This window comes from Schistocerca serialis, chromosome 2 (assembly GCF_023864345.2).
Source record: "Schistocerca serialis cubense isolate TAMUIC-IGC-003099 chromosome 2, iqSchSeri2.2, whole genome shotgun sequence".
NCBI classification, from domain to species: Eukaryota; Metazoa; Arthropoda; class Insecta; order Orthoptera; family Acrididae; genus Schistocerca; species Schistocerca serialis.
Genome location: NC_064639.1, coordinates 65,493,135 through 65,514,430, shown reverse-complemented (window position 1 = coordinate 65,514,430; position 21,296 = coordinate 65,493,135). Strand labels below are relative to the sequence as shown.

The window sequence follows — 21,296 nt, the reverse complement described above, 5'->3', positions numbered from 1 at the left end:
CCTTCCCTGCTCCCACTCCAGCACTACACCTGCAAACACACCTACAAATTGTTTCCCTTCTGTGCCTGCCCCCACCCAAACATACCTTCCTAACAGCTTTATCTTGACCCCACCAAGTCCCAGCACATACCTTGTGTCCCTCCCCTTACCCCCCACCACTCATCTCTGACTGCTGCTTAGTCATAAGCAATCACAGTCAGGCACTAGTGTTCTGTGACAGTGGTCACCTGTGTTCTAGTTCTGCTTTTGTGTCTGTCTTTTCTAATGTAGCAGAAGGACTCTTTCTGAGAGCTTTAATATTTTAGTAGTCTGAACTGTACCCATCTGCGACTTGACACCACCTCTATAATCTATACTTTATATGTAGTTGTTATACTTTATACAGAAAAACATTGTGTTTCAGGTACTCTTTCATCATGTACAAAGTCATGTTCCAAATTTTTATTTTTATAGAATTACTGGTAACAAGGATTCGTTTATTACTGAGGAATCGACCACATTTTCTGGAAATATATATAAAAATAAAGTACCATTGGTTCAATTTTTATAACATTAATACAGACAATAAATTTAAGATACCGATTTTAAATACAGCCAGTTTTTGTTTTCTGACAGGTGAATTAACCACAAATGATGTATCGAGAACAAAAACAGGCACACTTCGGTGAACTGCCTCTGCATCAGAGCTGCGGCTGAGAACCCCTCCATGTTGACTGACCAGTTCCAAAATTCATATGCGCATACCCTGTCGAGTATCCGACACTGCCGTACAGTTCTGAGTTTGGAGAGTGGCTGCCCTGTAAAAAACAAACAATACCTTCAGTTTTCATTTAAGCACACCTCGGTATGAACATAAAAGACAAACTTTTTACTCGACCCCACACTGTCTCACAATCTGTTACGATTGTACAACAACACGCAGTACAATCTGGCTAAAGGCTACGATTAAATAATAAAAGAAGAAGAAAGGAAGAAAGATAAAATATCAAATCACCATAGGAAAAGTTGCAGGTGCTTTTGGAATGAACTGCGTGTAAGTAAAATCTGTTCTGAAATTATCTAATTTTGACCAAAATCAGTGTTAAATGCACATTTCCCCGGAGGTCACGAATGAACTTCTCGACAATCGAGACCTACTCAAATGCACTCACTGATAATGAAATGAAGGGGGCACGGATACGACTCAAAAACTTAGGACAATCCTCAAAGTGGAAGCTCCCTCAAGATCAAATTTGAAGGTTGTATTTACCGTGCTCTTAAATTTAGACATACTACACCACAACAAAGACTAGTTCCTGTGATGAAAACTGTAACTGGGGTTGGGTGGGGGTGGACAGAAGGAAGCACTGTGAAAGTGGATTTGCTCACATTGTTAACTCCTTCATGAAGTTCTGGCCCCAAAAGTGTCAGGATGTCTTAGTCTGATTATTTGATGCACCTGAAATGGTGTGGTTTATTCCCAAAGCCAAAAAGCACTTTGAAAAGATGACATCTTGTCAACATTGAAAAAAGAAAGTAAGAATTGCTCGAACCGATTCACACCACAGCAAAGATTGTGTTCTAGAGGCATAACAAATATTAAAATAAAATCACAAATGTGGAATTCTCATTGCCTTTGTTTTAAAAATGATAGAATTCTACGATTATTTTTTGAGAAAAATAGATATTTCATCCATTTATTGATCAAATGACATATGCAAATTCTCTATTAATAAATTGTTACATTTGGGCAATACACTGTAAGTGATGAGAAGCTAAATCAGAGAATGCCTCACTTTCACCATGATGTCATATGCCCAGCAGCCAGTGTTAGTTCTATTCACAGGCTGTAAATGTTCTGACTGCCTTGATGAATTTTAAGAAGTCAAAGACAATTTTTTTTAGTGTTCTTTAGTACATCACTATTTCAGCAAACTGATAAATTCAAGACAAAGAGGCTTTCACAGAGTGAGAGAGAGTACCAGCACTGCAAGTAGCTGCCCGAGTAATGTGTCCCAAAATTCTAATTCTGTATGAATTCCCACTGTGCTACAATAGTGTGTGGAATTTATTTCAACTGAAATACAAGACAGCTGCTTCTTAGGAAATTTTTTTTTGTCTTGCCCTCGTAGAGTTTAAATGAAACACATTTTTATTCCAGAATGAAATACGTTATTGTCCCAGTGAGTCAGCACTCAAATGACCATTTGTAATGGATAAAAAAGATGATAACAAATGTGGTCACACAACTTCAGCCTTATTCAAATGAACACTTATTCTCTTTACACAGAATTGAGGGTTTGCGCAGGAATGAACCAACAGACTCCAGTTAAGTTATTTTCATCAGGGAAACATTCCACGTGGGAAAAATATTTATAAAAACAAAGAAGATGTGACTTACCAAACGAAAGCACTGGCAGGTTGATAGACACACAAAAAAACACAAACATACACACAAAATTCTAGCTTTCGCAACCAACGGCTGCTTCGTCAGGAAAGAGGGAAGGAGAGGGAAAGACGAAAGGATGTGGGTTTTAAGCGAGAGGGTAAGGAGTCATTCCAATCCCGGGAGCGGAAAGACCTTAGGGGGAGAAAGGGACGGGTATACTCTCTCTCTCTCTCTCTCTCTCTCTCTCTCTCTCTCTCTCTCACACACCACACACACACACACACACACACACACACACACACACATCCATCCGCACATACACAGACACAAGCAGACATTTGTAAAGGCAAAGAGTTTGGGCAGAGATGTCAGTCGAGGCGGAAGTAAAGAGGCAAAGATGTTGTTGAAAGACAGGTGAGGTATGAGCAGCGGCAACTTGAAATTAGCGGAGGCTGAGGCCTGGCGGATAACGAGAAGAGAGGATATACTGAAGGGCAAGTTCCCACCTCCGGAGTTCGGATAGGTTGGTGTTAGTGGGAAGTATCCAGATAACCTGGACGGCGTAACACTGTGCCAAGATGTGCTGGCCGTGCACTAAGGCATGTTTAGCCACAGGGTGATCCTCATTACCAACAAACACTGTCTGCCTGTGTCCATTCATGCGAATGGACAGTTTGTTGCTGGTCATTCCCACATAGAAAGCTTCACAGTGTAGGCAGGTCAGTTGGTAGGTCACGTGGGTGCTTTCACACGTGGCTCTGCCTTTGATCGTGTACACCTTCCGGGTTACAGGACTGGAGTAGGTGGTGGTGGGAGGGTGCATGGGACAGGTTTTACACCGGGGGCGGTTACAAGGGTAGGAGCCAGAGGGTAGGGAAGGTGGTTTGGGGATTCCATAGGGATGAACTAAGAGGTTACGAATGTTAGGTGGACGGCGGAAAGACACTCTTGGTGGAGTGGGGAGGATTTCATGAAGGATGGATCTCATTTCAGGGCAGGATTTGAGGAAGTCGTATCCCTGTGGAGAGCCACATCCAGAATCTGATCCAGTCCCGGAAAGTATCCTGTCACAAGTGGGGCACTTTTGTGGTTCTTCTGTGGGAGGTTCTGGGTTTGAGAGGATTAGGAAGTGGCTCTGGTTATTTGCTTCTGTACCAGGTTGGGAGGGTAGTTGCGGGATGCGAAAGCTGTTGTCAGGTTGTTGGTGTAATGATTCAGGGATTCCGGACTGGAGCAGATTCGTTTGCCACGAAGACCTAGGCTGTAGGGAAGGGACCGTTTGATGTGGAATGGGTGGCAGCTGTCGTAATGGAGGTACTGTTGCTTGTTGGTGGGTTTGATGTGGACGGACGTGTGAAGCTGGCCAGTGGACAGGTGGAGGTCAACGTCAAGGAAAGTGGCATGGGATTTGGAGTAGGACCAGGTGAATCTGATGGACCCAAAGGAGTTGAGGTTGGAGAGGAAATTCTGGAGTAGTTCTTCACTGTGAGTCCAGATCATGAAGATGTCATCAATAAATCTGTACCAAACTTTGGGTTGGCAGGCCTGGGTAACCAAGAAGGCTTCCTCTAAGCGACCCATGAATAGGTTGGCGTACGAAGGGGCCATCCTGGTACCCATGGCTGTTCCCTTTAATTGTTGGTATGTCTGACCTTCAAAAGTGAAGAAGTTGTGGGTCAGGATGAAGCTGGTTAAGGTAATGAGGAAAGAGGTTTTAGGTAGGGTGGCAGGTGATCAGAGTGAAAGGAAGTGCTCCATCCCAGTGAGGCCCTGGACGTGCGGGATGTTTGTGTATAAGGAAGTGGCATCAATGGTTACAAGGATGGTTTCTGGGGGTAACGGATTGGGCAAGGATTCCAGGCGTTCGAGAAAGTGGTTTGTGTCTTTGATGAAGGATGGGAGACTGCACGTAATGGGTTGAAGGTGTTGATCTACGTAGGTAGAGATACGTTCTGTGGGGGCTTGGTAACCAGCTACAATGGGGCGGCCGGGATGATTGGGTTTGTGAATTTTAGGAAGAAGGTAGAAGGTAGGGCTGCGGGGTGTCGGTGGGGTCAGGAGGTTGATGGAGTCAGGTGAAACGTTTTGTAGGGGGCCTAAGGTTCTGAGGATTCCTTGAAGCTCCGCCTGGACATCAGGAATGGGATTACCTTGGCAAACTTTGTATGTGGTGTTGTCTGAAAGCTGACGCAGTCCCTCAGCCACATACTCCCGACGATCAAGTACCACGGTCGTGGAACCCTTGTCCGCCGGAAGAATGATGATGGACCGGTCAGCCTTCAGACCACGGATAGCCTGGGCTTCAGCAGTGGTGATGTTGGAAGTAGGATTAAGGTTTTTTAAGGAGGATTGAGAGGCAAGGCTGGAAGTCAGAAATTCCTGGAAGGTTTGGAGAGGGTGATTTTGAGGAAGAGGAGGTGGGTCCCGCTGTGACGGAGGACGGAACTGTTCCAGGCAGGGTTCAATTTGGATAGTGTCTTGGGGAGTTGGATCATTAGGGGTAGGATTAGGATCATTTTTCTTCGTGGCAAAGTGATACTTCCAGCAGAGAGTACGAGTGTAGGACAGTAAATCTTTGACGAGGGCTGTTTGGTTGAATCTGGGAGTGGGGCTGAAGGTGAGGCCTTTGGATAGGACAGAGGTTTCGGATTGGGAGAGAGGTTTGGAGGAAAGGTTAACTACTGAATTAGGGTGTTGTAGTGCCAGATTGTGTTGCTAGGAATTTTAAGGTTTTGGAGGGAGTGGAGCTGGAAGTGGGAGACTGAGTAGATGGGAGAGACTGGGTTTGTGTGCAATGAGAGGTGGTTGAGGTTTGCTGGAAAGGTTGTGAAGGTTGAGAGAGTTGCCTTTCCGGAGGTGGGAAACCAGGAGATTGGATAGTTTTTTAAGGTGAAGGGTGGCATGCTGTTCTAATTTGCGGTTGGCCTGTAGGAGGATGCTCTGAATAGCCGGTGTGGATATGGGAGAGGAAAGATTGAGGACTTTTATTAAGGATAGGAGTTGACGGGTGTGTTCCAATCCCGGGAGCGGAAAGACTTACCTTAGGGGGAAAAAAGGACAGGTATACACTCGCGCACACACACACACATATCCATCCACACATACAGACACAAGCAGACATATTTAAAGAGTCTTTAAGGTCTTTAAATATGTCTGCTTGTGTCTGTATGTGTGGATGGATATGTGTGTGTGCGAGTGTATACCTGTCCTTTTTTCCCCCCGAGGTAAGTCTTTCCGCTCCCGGGATTGGAATGACTCCTTACCCTCTCCCTTAAAACCCACATCCTTTCGTCTTTCCCTCTCCTTCCTTCTTTCCTGATGAGGCAACAGTTTGTTGCGAAAACTTGAATTTTGTGTGTATGTTTGTGTGTCTGTCGACCTGCCAGCACTTTCATTTGGTAAGTCACTACATCTTTGTTTTTAGATATATTTTGCCTACGTGGAATGTTTCCCTCTTATTATAACCATATATATAATCTCTGTGTGTGTGCGTGTGTACACGTACTGTGGCGAATCACACGCTGTACCATTTGAGAGATACAGAGGCGAGCTACTGTGCTAGGACTTAACCCAGTTCACCTATTACTAATGCCACTTCATCACAACGAATGCACCTATCCTTAGCACACAAAGTACTGCGCCATAATCTAAGAGTGAAATTCAGAGCCGAAATAGCTTTTGCAAACTTTTTCACTGTATTAAGCTACCTCTATTAGTTTTCAATTAATTTACCAAAAATTACATTTGGAACAAAATGTCCTTATTTATAACATTTGTAATTGTTATAGAAAGTTCTAATTACAGAACTCAATTACATTGAGGAAATAATACATCTGTACCAAGTTTCAAGATAACCATCAATACAAGGAATCTTAAGGAGATAGTTCAGAGGTCATATTCTACTGTTGGTTCTGTTCTAAAAACTCTAGCCAGCAACATTTAAATGTAGTCGAGCTGAAAGGTATTCAGTAACTAAAGCCAACTTAACTTCAATCATATAAAAATTATGAAGATGGTGTTATTACACAACAGAGTTATTAAATAGTGTGTGTCTGAAAAAGCAGTCATTTAGATGCTGCTAAATGTGCCAAGAACTGTCGATAGCAGATGTTCCATTCGGTGGTCGGCTGCACCCATATATAAATACGGCCAGAGAGGCACTACGGAGACTCTTGGTGTCGAGCTATCAATCTGTCCACGTCGGTCACCCATCGGCAAACTCTTTGTCTTAGCTGATATCGGGCACCTACCAAATGTGTTTTTTTCTGTAGAAGCAGAAAGTGAACTTGTGAGGACTGTACACAGTCCCTGAAATGGGACTACCTTTCCATTCCTACCCAAAATTCCTTCCTAATGTCAACATTCTCTGAAGAGGTCACTTTTAGCTCAAATTTTTAACTTTCTGAACTTTATACTGTTGTCTAGAGTTTGCTATTTTAGATTAAATGTCACATTAATATGTTACCCAATTTATATTAGCAACTAAGAGGAGTAAGCCATTCAATAACAATCCAACTCTGAAATTTTGTGATACGAAATGTGCAGCCATGTTGCACCACACATTCTTGAAAATTTACTTATCCACTATTATGTTTATTCATTATGATTATTTAAAATGATAGGTCTACTTGACAGGTATCCAAAACACATATAACAATACCTTACTTAAAGTAATTTGTTTGTAATTAACTAAAAGTAATTTAAATTGTTGCACTGTAAAACATAGAGCCATGTGGGCATAGGCAGTATGGATGTAGCAGGAAGAGGGAGTCAGTCACAGAGTGTCAGCTAGTCAGTCTGCATTATTGTCTTTCAGAAAATGTTTGAGAGAGAGACTCCTTCAGAGACTTGGCAGATGATAAAATGTATCTATGAGTACCATCAATATATACTCTAACTGATCATAATACAAAACAAGAAAAGTGATATACTATGTGTTTTATTTAAAAATTAGTGCATCAGCAACATCAAACTCTGGGACTTTCTGAAGCAACAACCCCCAAGGTTATCAAAGTTGAGTACCTGATCATATGATGCTGCTAAGTTATTATGTGAACTTTTATAAACTGTGACTGAAATTTTCCAGTTTTCACTCGTCTTCGTACTTCTGAATGGTGGAGACTCAAACTATTAAGTTGCTCTGATGGTACAGTTGAGAATTCATTATTACCACTTTCCATTTATAGATAAAACTATAAAAACTGCATATTTTACTCTCACCTGGCATCAGTGGTAATTAAAATGCTTCCCTCCTCACGCACATTTAAGGGTGGTATTTTATCCTCAATCGCTTAGATTTCACAGAAGTAACTGTTCGTACGTCATCCATAAAGTTGATAATACCTCTTGGCCACCCACTGAGGAAATAGCTAGTAGAAACATTTTATTTCAGTGAGTACAAGAAGAATGTGTACTTGCAGTCTGGAGATTATCATCAGTATGTTCTCCAATGCTTTCTGGCTGACCAACAAAAATAGCCTTCAGGTTTTCGTAAAAACGGCGACGAACACACATTAAATTTAACCCACTGTGCCACAGTGTGCACACATGCTCGTGTTAGGGCTCAACTTTGATATGTTGCAGAAACTAGATAGGCAATGTGCTTTTGTCAAGTTCTGTAAACAAACATTACGCCATGGGTATGTCATCCTACACCATACCCTGGATGTCCAATAAGCTGATGGCTATACAATCTCTATGAGGGTAGGCAGACCATATGTCCCTGAAATGAGCAACACAATAGGTCCATTACTAAGAAACAAACACACACAGATAATTATCATACATTTTTATTTCCTTTTGTCCCATGTGGTTCTGACAAGAAGATATCCTGGGTCAGGAGGAAGAATTTCATCTCCAGATGTGATATTCAATTTTCAGTGTATCTACTAGTCTCTTGGGAATCTTGCACTGTGTCATATTGCTTTTTCATTTCTTTCTTGTCTGTTCTCAAGCATTCAATTTACATTTAGTGTGTTACATAATACAAGCAATATCCACATACCTGCAAAAACCTCGTGAGTTCCTCTTGCGTATCAAAAATCATGACGACAAAAGGCGACCCCGAAACGTGCTCGCCAGCCCACTTGACTTCAACACGGTAGTCCCCCGGCTCTGTGGGATCGTACTTGCACAGGATAGTCCTGTCCTTCTGGCTCTCCCTTTGCATTTCTACTCGAAATGCTCCTACAAGTAAATGAATTTATTACAAGGAATCCACTTTTTGTTGATCCTTTCCAAAACATTTAGATAAAAGTGACAAAATGCTATCCCGTAATGCAAAGCAGGAAAATGAGAATGCTTACACCAAATGTAACTGCGTGTCCACACCAAAGTACCACTAACAAGGTAAACTGTATTTCTGACTGGAACAGCAGAGCTGTCATGTTTCTGTCAGAGAAATACAGATAAAGACAGGCACACTTCACTTTTGTTCAAGTGGAGTGCTCCCAACTGCTACTTCAGTAAATGTTGACTGAAGTGAGTGCAGATTTCTGCAAGAATGCAGTGCTTTTTTTTTCTGATGCTCATAATGTGTGGCTGGCAGTGCCTATGCAATCATTTAATGTAGTGTAATAACAATCTCTGTCACTTGTGAGCAGAGAAAATTTGTGCACCGATTTACCCTGCTTCGACATATGCTATCTGAGAGAATACTTTCAGTCTGATTACTTGTAGCACATGCTGTCTAGCAATTATACCAGATTCTTACATGTCTTCTGTCCAACACTGTGAATAATAATGTAAGATATTATTGTAATCACAAAATAACTGCTTGGAAGACTCAATCAAAGCTGTTCTGGATTTCAGTGTGAGACAATACAGTGATTGTCAGGTGGGATTTAAATACCCACCTCCACATCCCCACACCCTTGTGGTAAAATAGATATTCAGTACAAATATATGGAACAATTGTAAAAATATTATGAAAAGACAAGTTGCTACTCACCGGAGATGCTGAATCACAGATAGGCACAAAAAGACTGTCACAAACAAAGCTTTTGGACATTAAGGACTTCGCCAACAACAACAACCATCTACACACACACACACACACACACACACACACACACACACACACGAACAGAAGCACCATCAACAACGGTGCTGCTGCTTGCAGTGTGATTTCAGTTGCCTGAGACTGTAGCCGTGTTTGCAAGTGTGGCCTTAATGGTCCAAAGCTTTATTTGTGACAGCCTTTTTGTTGAGCGTATCTGTGACTCAGCATTTCTGCTATATGGTGAGTAGCACCTTTCCTTTTCATAATATTGTTACATTTTATCCTCGATTTTCCATTGTTTGAACAATTGTATAATGTTGACAGTACATACCATAACTTCATCAACATTTATTCATCGTGCAATGTGTGTTTCATCTAAGGAACCAGAGTGTCATTTGTCATTGGATTTTGTTGCAAAAGGCAATTTTTGCAACCATATGGTACCATTCCCTAGGGCACTTGTCCCTTTTGGCACCTTTTAAAATGGAATTGTGCTGGCAAAATTTTCTGATTATTTCTGTACTGCCTTTAAAGAGACACTGTCATTGTGCAATAAATGCTATGAAACTGAACATTTTTAAATATCAGTTAATAATTCTGAAATTTAAAAAAAAGAAAACTAATAGGTGATTAATGGGATTCGAACAAGTAACTTTACGATTAGAATGTGATCATGCTATGGGCATATTGTGAATGTTCTAGCTTCAAAGCTGCTTTTTTTGTTTAGTTTTTTTTTCCATCAAATCTTACCAGTAAAGAGAAAATCCTACAATTGCAGGGAAAATCCTACACGCACAGAGAAACTTTGAGAGTTTAAGTGACGACACCTGAAAAGACACTCCACTATACAGCTACTACAAGGTATGCTAATTTAAGAACATAAACTTAAGTGTACCTTTTGGTCCTCTGACCCTGACTGTGAGCTGCCCTGCTCCAGCTCCCCTTGTGTCACAGATGAAGCGGCTCTGGAAAGTTGCCAACACTCCGTGCTCCACTCCAGGCCCATACACTCGCACCTTAGTGGCATCTGGTGCCCCGGCGACTCTAAGTGTAAAAGGGCTACCGGCAACGTGTTCTCCTGTCATCAAAATATGTGGAAACGTATGTAAAAACAATTATTCACTGCCATCTAAAGAATTACCCATGAAAGCACTGTGTATATGTAAATATGGGCATAAATACTGAGAAGTGGCTAGAGTGCAACCTCAAATGATGGAATAAGAAACTCAAAATTTTATCATAGCATACTGTCATCCAAATGTTTTACATTTGTACTTCCATAATTCCACTAGCTTCTGATAAAGGCATTAGAAGCCAGTGAAATTAAAGAAGGGAAATGTAGAAAATTACTTTTTCTCTAGGAGGTAACAATATATACACATAGCGAGCCTGTGTTCCTGAACTATTATCAACGATACGAACAATTTACAGAAAGGTGTCGCTCACCACGAAGTCACCAACGGCACAGCAACACTTAGTGCTGAAAATAAAAGCAAAGCGGCCTGGAAAGGGACACGGACAAACAGAACCAGAATATCAATAGCTTACATGTAAAATATTTTGGTATATTGATAAATGATCCACAGAAACTAGCAATGTGAATAATTGTTTTTCTGGTGTAGCAGAGGAACTATAACAAAAATGCACAAAATCAAATGTTGTTCCAACAGAAAATTGTTTGGCAAGTGAAACGGCAATGTTATGACAGAGTAAAAAGTTCAGAAAATATTTAAAAAATTAAAAAAAAAAAAAAAAAAGAAGTCAGTAGGTAGTTTACAATCCCTATTAGCCAATATAATAAATGAGTCTTTCAGCTCACATGCCTTTCCAGATTATCTATAATAGGCAAGAGTTGTGTCTTTACTAAAATAAGGACCATTTTTACATTGTTGTCATTCTTAGGAATAATAGTGTCTGTTACAAAAGACAGGGTAACAAATTACTCGAATAAACACAACCTCCTCATAGAAACACAGTTCCATCTACGGAGCAGTAAAAATACAGAATTAGCAATAGTGCAGCTTGCAGAAATGGTGCTTTATGCAGTAGACAAGGATGAATATGTCACAGGCATACTTTTAGATCTATCGAAAGCATTCGATACTGTTGCCTACACAGTTCTACTAAAAATACTTCAAGTCCTTAGCAGTACGATGAAGTGCCTTTGATTGGTTCTGACTGTGTCTGAAAAATAAGGCACAAAGCACAGGCTACAAATAAAGCGGAAGTCTTTGTGAAACATCTGTCATGTGTATTAATGAAAGGGGTGGGGGCAGCTGTCCACGACTCAACATCTCCACTACATGGTGCATAGCAATCTATCTTTTAAATAATATTATCATTATTGCATCTGACATTTTCCATTGTTTGAGAGTGTCTCTCATAGTTACACAATATTCCTATAAGCACTCCATCTTTAACTACAGAATAATTTTATGAGCACATCACACATAAGACATGGACACTGTGTGCAAACTGCAAAAACGGGCCATCACAATAATTACTAAAAATAGTAACTGAGCACCTCACAGAGATCTGTTTCAATGGCTAGTTATTCTAATTCCACCATTTGACTATATCTACCAATCAGTTATGCGTGTTGAGAAAAACACCAGCAACTATCTCACAAACGGCAGCATTTGAGATCATTGAACAAGAGCCTAACTAAACTTACATTTGCCGAGTTAAACAAACACAATACGGCATTTTCTGCGAGGGTACAAAATTCTACAACACATTTCCCAGTGGCATTAATTAATACTACAAACTCGCTGACTATTTAGACAACACCAGGTAGTGAGGAATAAAAAAAAAAGACATTATTTTATAATAAACATCAAACATATAGTAAACTGTCACAGTTTAATGGTTCTTACAGTAAAATCCTGCACTCTGAACTTGTGACTGTGACTTTCCATTCTGTTGAGCTCAATGTGGTAAGGTGTCGATTTAACTTTTTCTGATAGGCCAAGATGACAACATAAAGAATCTGCTTGAATGGCAGAAGTATTCACAAAGGTCCTAATGCCAGCAGTAAACAACTGTTCCCCTTTTTCAGTTAAGGTGACAAGTCATATCATTTTGTAAATATCTATGGATGAATAAACAACTAATGAACATAAATTATTGTTGTTCTCATCTTCCATCTGGAGACTGGTTTGATGCAGCACTCCTAGGTAGTTGTTGCTGTAAAGACTCTTCAGCTCTGCATAACTACTACAGACTAGTTACTGTAGTCAAATCTTAGTGTCCTTCTAGATGGACTAATAAATGAATGAATGAATGAATAAATAATTAAATAAAAAGGCAATACAAATACATGGGGCTGGCCAAGATTTAACTACAGGACACAATATTTCAGTTGAATAAAACTTGCTCTCCCAACTCGTAGTTCTTTCTTGAAGGAGCGAAGAGGAATAGATGTGTAGTCACCCATCATAACACAATATGTATTTAAGAGTTTCCCTTTGTGTAGATAACTGGCTTGCTCCCATACATTAAGGGAACCGTAAACTCTAAGTGCTTTATTTCTTGTTTGAGAAAATAAACTGCCTTATTTTTCATTCAGTATTTGCATTTTTTCATACTAAAGTACACACTGTTTGCGTCTCCTTTCCTTTCCACTTCTCCTAATTTGTTAATCATTCTTTTCTCATATATATCTTTTTTATTTGCTGTTTTCTGAACAGTGCTACCAGGTGTACAAGTATGAAATGCGGATTTCAGACAACAGACATCACACCAATGTTGTGTTGTGTTTTTAATATGTTGAAATTTATACTGAACAAAGAGCATTCACAGCAAGCATTTTTGTTTTCATTTGAAGAAAACTGCTGTTGTATCATACGATTACTTTGAGAAGTTTATTGAGAACATGCTCCATTGCGATATATGTGTGAACGATGGTTTCAGCATTTCAAAAATAGTGGCTTCGATGTTGCAGCAAGGAATGTGGAAAATCGCCAAAAAAATATGAAGATCTGCAGTTGGAAGCATTGTTGAATGAAGATGATGAGCAAACACAAAAACAGCTCACCGAGCACTGTAGATGGGTATCACATGGGTTGAATGGAAGACAAATAGGGGGGAAAAAAAACCATGTGACATTTTGCTCACTCAGTACAAAAGGAAGTCATTTTTACATTGTCTAGTTACATGGGATGAAAAGTGGATTTATTTTGAGAATTCCTAGTGCAAAAAATCATGGATAGATGCAGGCACACCACCCACATTGACCACAAGACCGGGCAAAACCGGTGCACAATACATTGCAAGCACTCAGCTGAGAATTTCTATCCCATGCAACTTACTCACTGGACTTGGTTCTTTCTTATTACTACTTGTTTGCATCAATGGGTCACACACTTGCTGAGCAGTGCTTTGATTCAAACCAAGATGTGAAAAAATGGCTTATTGAATAGTTTTGAAGCAAAAGGGGAAATTTTTACTGGTGTGGTATTCACAAATTGCCCAAAAGACGGGAAAAATGTATAACAAACAGTGGAGCATACTTTGAATAAAGCACTATTTATCATCCTTCAGAATTTAACATCATTTTTTGAGACAAAAGAAGAAGCCACATTTCATACTTGTACACCTGGTATCTGCCATAATATTTTGGTCACTTGATAATTTTAAAGATGGAAATAGGAATAAAGTAACTGTTTTGAAAGCCAGATAATAGCATTTTTTAACATTTAAAATCCGCACACACTATATTCTCAAAAAATGTATACACATCAGCCAAGTCGTAGTGAATGTACGACAAAGAATATTTGGTTTACATTCTGATTAAACTGTACTCACCCCAGCTGTTACAGCACTATTACATTTCTTAATTACTCTTTATAACTTGAGCTTGAAAAGGATGTCGCTCTTATTTTATCAAACAGGATATTTCTCTCACCTCCATACTTTATTGTGAGCGCATGACGCCCCGCTTCCTGAGGCTTGATGTTTAGAGTGAATGTTCCGTCCCCGTGGTCATACAGTTCGCAGTAAGCGACCTTGTGAGGTCCCACACAGTGCGCAGTGAGTTCGCCTGAAAGAAAGATAGAGAGAGTGATGTCTTTAATTGTGTTTGGCAGAAAATCGCAGAGCGAAATACGGTATACTGGGTTAAAAATAACTTATTGTTCCTTTCCTTATTGCAACGAAAAGTTACACCGTAATTTTATAATGTCACCAAACATGGCTGCACACTGAATGAACGTAAATATCTGGTGCACTCACACCACAAAAACTGAAAATAAAGCGACTAAGAAAAATACTCAGTACAAAAAGCTCACTGCTGCCTACACTCCCACTCTTGTTTTGTTGAGTTTGTTTTTAGATCACTGACAGACCTTTTCTGTTTGATATTAATTTGTCACCAGTGAAAGGTTTTGTGAATAAGCCTGCCAACTGTTTATCAGAATAAACATGATAGACTTCAGTCTCATTAGTTTCAGTATGTTCACGTATATAATGGTATGTAATGTCAATGTGCTTGGTGTGTTTGTGATGCTCTGTGTTTTTCATCAGGCAAATAGCACTTTGATTGTCAACATGGAGTGTTGTTGATTTGTCTAACTGAAGACCAAGTTCAATGAGAAAACCACACAACCAAACAACTTCAGTAGCAGCATCTGAAGCTGCTGTGTATTCGACCTCCATTGCTGATCTGCTTACACATTTCTGCTGACATGAACACCATATCACAGGCCCACCTGCTAACAAGCTCACACAGCCTGTTGTTGACCGACGAGTGTCACAGTCATCAGCAAAGTTGGTAGGTATCTGAGTAGACCAGTCAGTGCAGAAGAGTCAGCTTTGTATCTTATGATCAGGTCCCTGGTCCCCTGTAGATACTTTGTAATCCTTTTAACAGCGTGCCAGTGATCGAGACCTGAATTATGTAAAAACCTACTCACCATGCTCACAGCAAACATGTCTAGCTGTGAGACACTTCCTGCAAACATTAAGCTGCCCGCTGCCTGGCGATAAGGTTTGCTTTCCTTCTCCTTTACTTCATGTTAGTTTGCAGGAGACTGCCCACTGTGCAATGGTTCCAACATCAAAAGGAGTGGAGTTCGGTTTTGAATCATCCATGTTGAACTTCTGAAGTAAACAATTGATGTATCTTTGCTGGCCTATATGGATTTCTTTTGTAGAAGGGCTTTGTTCAATTTTCAATCCACAGTATTTTCCATTCCCCACAGTAATTTCAAACATTGATCCCAGTGCTGTCAAAACATTTTCGTCTTTCTGGAGACTTACAAACAAAAAAGCCATCATCCACATAAAGTGCCAGGTAAACATCAGTGTCATCTGTTAAAGCACGGAAAACACGTTTGTCTGCATTCAGTTGCACACAGCAAACCATTGTCAGAAACTGTACAAATTTTTGATTCCAACAACGTGGTGATTGATTGAGTACATATAGATTCCTCTTCAGTTAGCAAACGTTATTTGAGCCTACTTACAACTAAACCTTTTGGTTGCTCCATGTAAACCACTACTTTCAAATCTCCATTCAGAAATGCAGTCTTAACATAAAACTGCCTAATTTCCATATTTCATGAAGCTGCTAAAACTCTGAATCATATCAAACAACAGGAGAGAATGTCTCTTCATAATCAATGGCTTCTTGTTGTGAATAACCTTTTGCACATAATCTAGCTTTAAAGTGGCCAATTTTTCTCTCAGAATTCTGCTTCATGTGATAAACCCACTTACATCCAACTGCCTTGTGGTTGTGTGGTAATGGTACTAGATCCTAAGCTTCTTCAAAAGTTTGAGGTTCAAAGACAATGGCAGAACAAGCTATATATTGGTCCCGAAAATGAGCAGGTGCTTGCAGACTAGACCGACCTCTCAGATTCATCATTCGATTATCTTTCATTCTCACGTGTCCTAAAGAGGTGGTTTCCAAACCATTTTTCATATGATGTTACATTGTTGTTTGCTTTACATGGTCAGTGATTTAAGATATATGCAGCACAGTTTACTGCCTCTGCCCACAATTCATGAGACAAGTCAGTACTTAATAACATACTGTGTGCACACTCAGCAATGGACCTGTTTTCTAGTTCAATTCGGCCATTCTGCTGTGGTGCATAGGGACTTGTTTTCCCATGTATTATAGCATTTTGCTTGAAATAATCTTCAAATTGCTTATTTATAAATTCAGTTCCATTGTTACTTCTCAGAGCATTGATTTTGTTTCCAGTTTGTCTTTCAATCAGTCTCTGAAATTCCGAAAACACAGGGAGAGTATCATGCTTACTTTTAGGAAAATACATGAACCTGTTACGAACTGCAATCATCCTTGAAAACTATTTACAACTGTGCACCTCCAACAGAGAGTTTTCTCATCCACTTACTCAAATCTACATGAATAAATTCACCAGGAACTTTCGATCTTGATCCCAAATTTGAATTAAAAGAATTTCTTTTCATCTTGCCATACTGACACAGTTCACAATGAAGATTTTCAACTTTATTCATACTGAAACCAGGTATTACGTTCAGATCAGCCGTATCCTTGAGACCATGAAATGAATGTGCCCAAGTCTCTCATGCCAGATCTTGGCGAATTTCAGGGAAGCAGGATTTGCCTGTAGTACATCTGGACATCTAAACAACATATGATAACACTGATTGTCCATCTTAATTTCTGCTGCAATTAGACCTGAACTGCGAACTTCCATTCTCTTGTCGCCAAAAATAACTTTCATTCCTCTTTTTGGGACTGCTCCCACTGAAAATAAATCTTTCTTTAGCTTAGGAATATATAATGTATTTTCCAAAGTGCAATGCTGCCATTTGCCCTCAACTAATGACAATACTTCAATTGATCCGATGCCTTTTGCTTTGACGATCAAGTTGTCTCCAATTTGAACAAATGAGTCATCCGACAGAATTGGCTTAAATGTGTCGAACCACTCTTTGTGTGATGTCATATGTTTTGATGCAGCACTGTCAGCTAACCAAATGTTATCACAACCTCGAGCAAAAACATACACATTCTGAACTCAAAGCTTTGTGCTCAGATGTATCAGTTTTTGTATTACGTTTTGCTAAAAGTTTTCTGCACTCAGATTTCAAATGTTCCTTTTTGTGACGGTAACAACATTCAACGTCTTTTCTACTGACCATGTTAGATGGACTGTTGTTGCTGGTATTTGAGCCGGCCGGTGTGGCCGAGAGGTTCTAGGCACTTCAGCCTAGAACCGTGCGACCACTACGGTCACAGGTTCGAATCCTGCCTCGGGCATGGATGTGTGTGATGTCCTTAGGTTAGTTAGGTTTAAGTAGTTCGAAGTTCTAGGGGACTGATGACCTCTGATGTTAAGTCCCATAGTGCTCAGAGCCATTTGAACCATTTGAACTGAACTTGCGCGTTTTGTCCACATTAACTGCTGTGAAGGCTGTTGAGTTTTCAACACATTGCAGAAGTTTTTGTCCTTCTTTCAATAACTTTAAAGTCAAATTATCGAATGTTTGTTGATCTTCAGCACACGAGTCCCACACAGTTGAAAAAATTGCAAACTTTGCTGGCAGACTTCCCAAAATTTTATCCATTTTGTCAACTTCTGTAACAGGTTCTCCAATATCAGCTAATGCTTTTACCAAGGACTCCAGCTGACTGGTGTGTTGTGCAATTGTGTCTGTTGACGAAATTCTGTAATCAAAAAAATTCTGCTTCAAAGCCATTTTATTAACTGCGGATCTGGCCCACATTTCCGCTGCATTTGTGCACATCATAACAGATTGCAACTGGTCAAATTCCATCTCAGTAGATAGAATGAGCATCATCTTCGCATTTAAGTCATCCCCAGTGGTTTGACTCTCACCAACTTCATTTGGTCTCGTTTTCCACTTGACAATATCGGGCACTTTTTTAGTACAAAAAATAATTTACACCTTATATGAAATCAAAGGTTTTCCACAATACACCAGTGAAATATGACCATTCCAGAACTTGAGCATCACGATTCACGCATATAAAACACTGATCAAAAGCAATGAATTTGCTGAACAGCAACAGATACCATACGTACGCGTTTGCCTGGGCCCATAACCTGATGCCTTTAATCATGTTTGGCAGAAAATAACAGAGCAAAATAGGGATATTGGAGTAAATATAACTTATTGCTCCTTCCTTTATTGCAACCTAAAACTACACCATAACCGTAACAACAACAAAAAACAAAGATATAATTCTATACCATCATGGAACACGGAAACACACAGAATATAAGAGAGACTAATACAACAAGCTCATGGCTATCAACAGAGAGCAAACTGAAAGAGATGAATGGTGCAAAACCTGAGTTAGAATGTGACCGGATTGACTTGAGAGATTAAATTTAGTAAAATATTGATGCTTCTGTCCAAATGTGTAGTGTAACTCTACTAAAATTTGAACATTATAAGTGCTAAGAAACAGAATACCGAGAAATACTCACCTGGGCCTGCTCGCCTCGTGTCAATAAAGCTCCGGATTTCTTTGCCAACAGTTCCTATGCGAAGACCATCACCAGAGCATACAACACGACTAGCATCTGCTACGGCTGTTATGTTTATTTTCAAAGGACAACCTTTCACCTGCCTGTAAATAATTGATAGTTTGTAGATATGATGAACATTTTTTTATTAGTTATTTATCCCAGAGATAAATTTATATTCTATGTTACTGACAAGCACAACAAACTAAACAACAAAGTGTAAAAAATTTTGTTTTCTGATAGCTGTATTACTGAATATAAGAATTACTGTTCTTTTTTTCCCTTCAATTTGGACAGTAATAATCCTCCATGTAACAAACTCACATGGCCTTGTTACTGCACAATTCAAACCACAGAGAAACAAAAAAAGAGAAAGATTGAGACAACAGGTCAGCTGTGTGGTGAATATACTTAAAAAAGGAAAAACAGAAATGTAGAAGAGACAAATATAGCAATAACAAATTTATGCAGAAAATAACAGACAAATTGATAAATACCATATTTTGATGCCTTCTGAATCTGCAATAAATATTTTTATCCTACTAAACTGCATAAAATTGTCACAAATCACCAGCAAAATAATCCTGGCTTTTGGAACTATTAGTTCCGTCATCAGCGACAAGAAAAGGATTGCTCGTGGAACGTTAACAAGGAGTGGCAGACACCTCTCATGCGAGTGAGGTGAGAAACCACATCTTACCAATGAGTTTTTAATGAAATGGAAATTGAGGTTCATATCACTACAAATTACAGAGTTCAAACAGCTTCTGTGGCATCAGTTACATAGTTTCCTGGAGTACTTAGGCAGTCATAATGCAAATCAGTTTCGACAAACTGTCGGTTTATGTTGTAAAAAGTTTCAGGGTCGAACAGTTCAATTTAAAACTACCAAAACAAATGGCTCGAGGATAAAATACAAGCCAATAATAACGTACACGTATTTTGTGTGTAATCATACTGTACAATGAATGGTAAAATTCTGTAAGACAGTATAATCATAATTTAATGACAAGAAAATTGAAAGTCACCTCTAAGAGGTGGAGCCACAACACTCGAACCACAGAGGTGACTTTCTATGGATTCTGATCAGCATTTGTTGAGATAGAGTCAGGGTGAGAAGAACAGCACGATTCATTCAAAAGTGATAATATCGATGGCAGTGGTAGCTGAGAGGCTCTCTGCCAGAACAGTTACATCTATGACACTCATTCACATGGCCCACATACGAAACATTTTTACTGAGCTGTCACTATTACGTGGGCTATATTGTGCATGAAAATGACCCTTACTGAGTTCTGGGCCTGCAGGTGGGAAATAGGGTCGGATTTAAGGACTAAGTAACTAATCTACCTCAGCCAAACTGAAGGTTTACACTTCAATTATTCTGGACACATTTCTCCAAGTGTAGCAGTAGTAGACTGGGGAGAAGTAGCTTCACTGGTAATAAGACAGATATACACTGATAAGCCAAAACATTATGACCACTGCCCACCATGGCACTGGACGCCACCTGGTGGTGTTGTGGGCACACGACGTGATAATAGACGTATGTAAGTAGGGCAGATACGGGTGGGGGACCAAACTATTTAAGATATGGGGAAATCCATTGAGATAAGCAACTAAAAATGCAGATTATTAAAGCTAGTCAAATGTTCAAGTGCTACTGTCATTAGTATCTAGAGAAAGAAGTAGAAGGACAGTGAAACTACCACTAGGTACTAAATGGCTGGATGTCCACGACTTTTCACAGGATGTGGGGTTTAGCAGCTTGTCTGCTCTGTAAAGTAGGACATAGGTGATGTGTGGCACCTGTTCTGAAAGAGCACAATGCAGGTGCATGCACATGTGTTTTGTAGCACACCATTCATTGTACATGTTGAACATGGAGCTCCACAGCAACCACCCCTAAATGTTCACATGTTGACTCAATTACATCATCAATTATGACGGAAGTGGGCACGGGACCATCGAGATTTGACCGTGATCAATGCAAACATGTTGGCTGTTCCAGAAAATCACATTTTTGCTGAACTACGTCAATAGTGTTGAAGGGAACAGCAGCTTGAAATGTGCAGTGCACCACAGATGCAGGCTGGTGGGGACAGTATTATCCTATGAGCGACTTTCTCCTGTGGTTTCATGGGACCTGTGGTAGTAATCGAAAGTACACTGACAACTACAAACCACTTGTATCACTTCATGCTCGATATCTTTCCTGAAGCAGTATAATTGTCAATACATCGGACTCAGAACCGTGCTACAGTGGCTTTAGGAGGATTATAGTGAACTCACATTGACATCTCAGCAACCAGATTCACCCGATGTAAATCCTACGGAACCCATCTCGGTTGCTATCAGGCCCCATCACCGGATATGTAAATTAGCGGTGTGTTATTTATGCGAATTACGTGACCTGTGTGTAGACATTTAATGCCAC

At 39.9% G+C, this 21,296-nt stretch overlaps 1 protein-coding gene across 1 annotated transcript in view; it reads right to left on the bottom strand.

Moving 5' to 3' along the window:
• Positions 1-527: 527 nt before the first annotated feature.
• The window catches only part of LOC126456767 (filamin-A), an 885,319-nt gene continuing 864,550 nt past the window's right edge, over positions 528-21,296 (bottom strand). The window contains exons 46-50 of the mRNA XM_050092525.1: positions 18,821-18,963; positions 14,275-14,409; positions 10,264-10,446; positions 8,373-8,554; positions 528-797 (exon numbers count right to left, since the gene is read on the bottom strand). Coding sequence (XP_049948482.1) covers positions 681-797; positions 8,373-8,554; positions 10,264-10,446; positions 14,275-14,409; positions 18,821-18,963 — 760 coding nt within the window. The 3' untranslated portion in view covers positions 528-680. The remainder of the gene's footprint in view (positions 798-8,372; positions 8,555-10,263; positions 10,447-14,274; positions 14,410-18,820; positions 18,964-21,296) is intronic.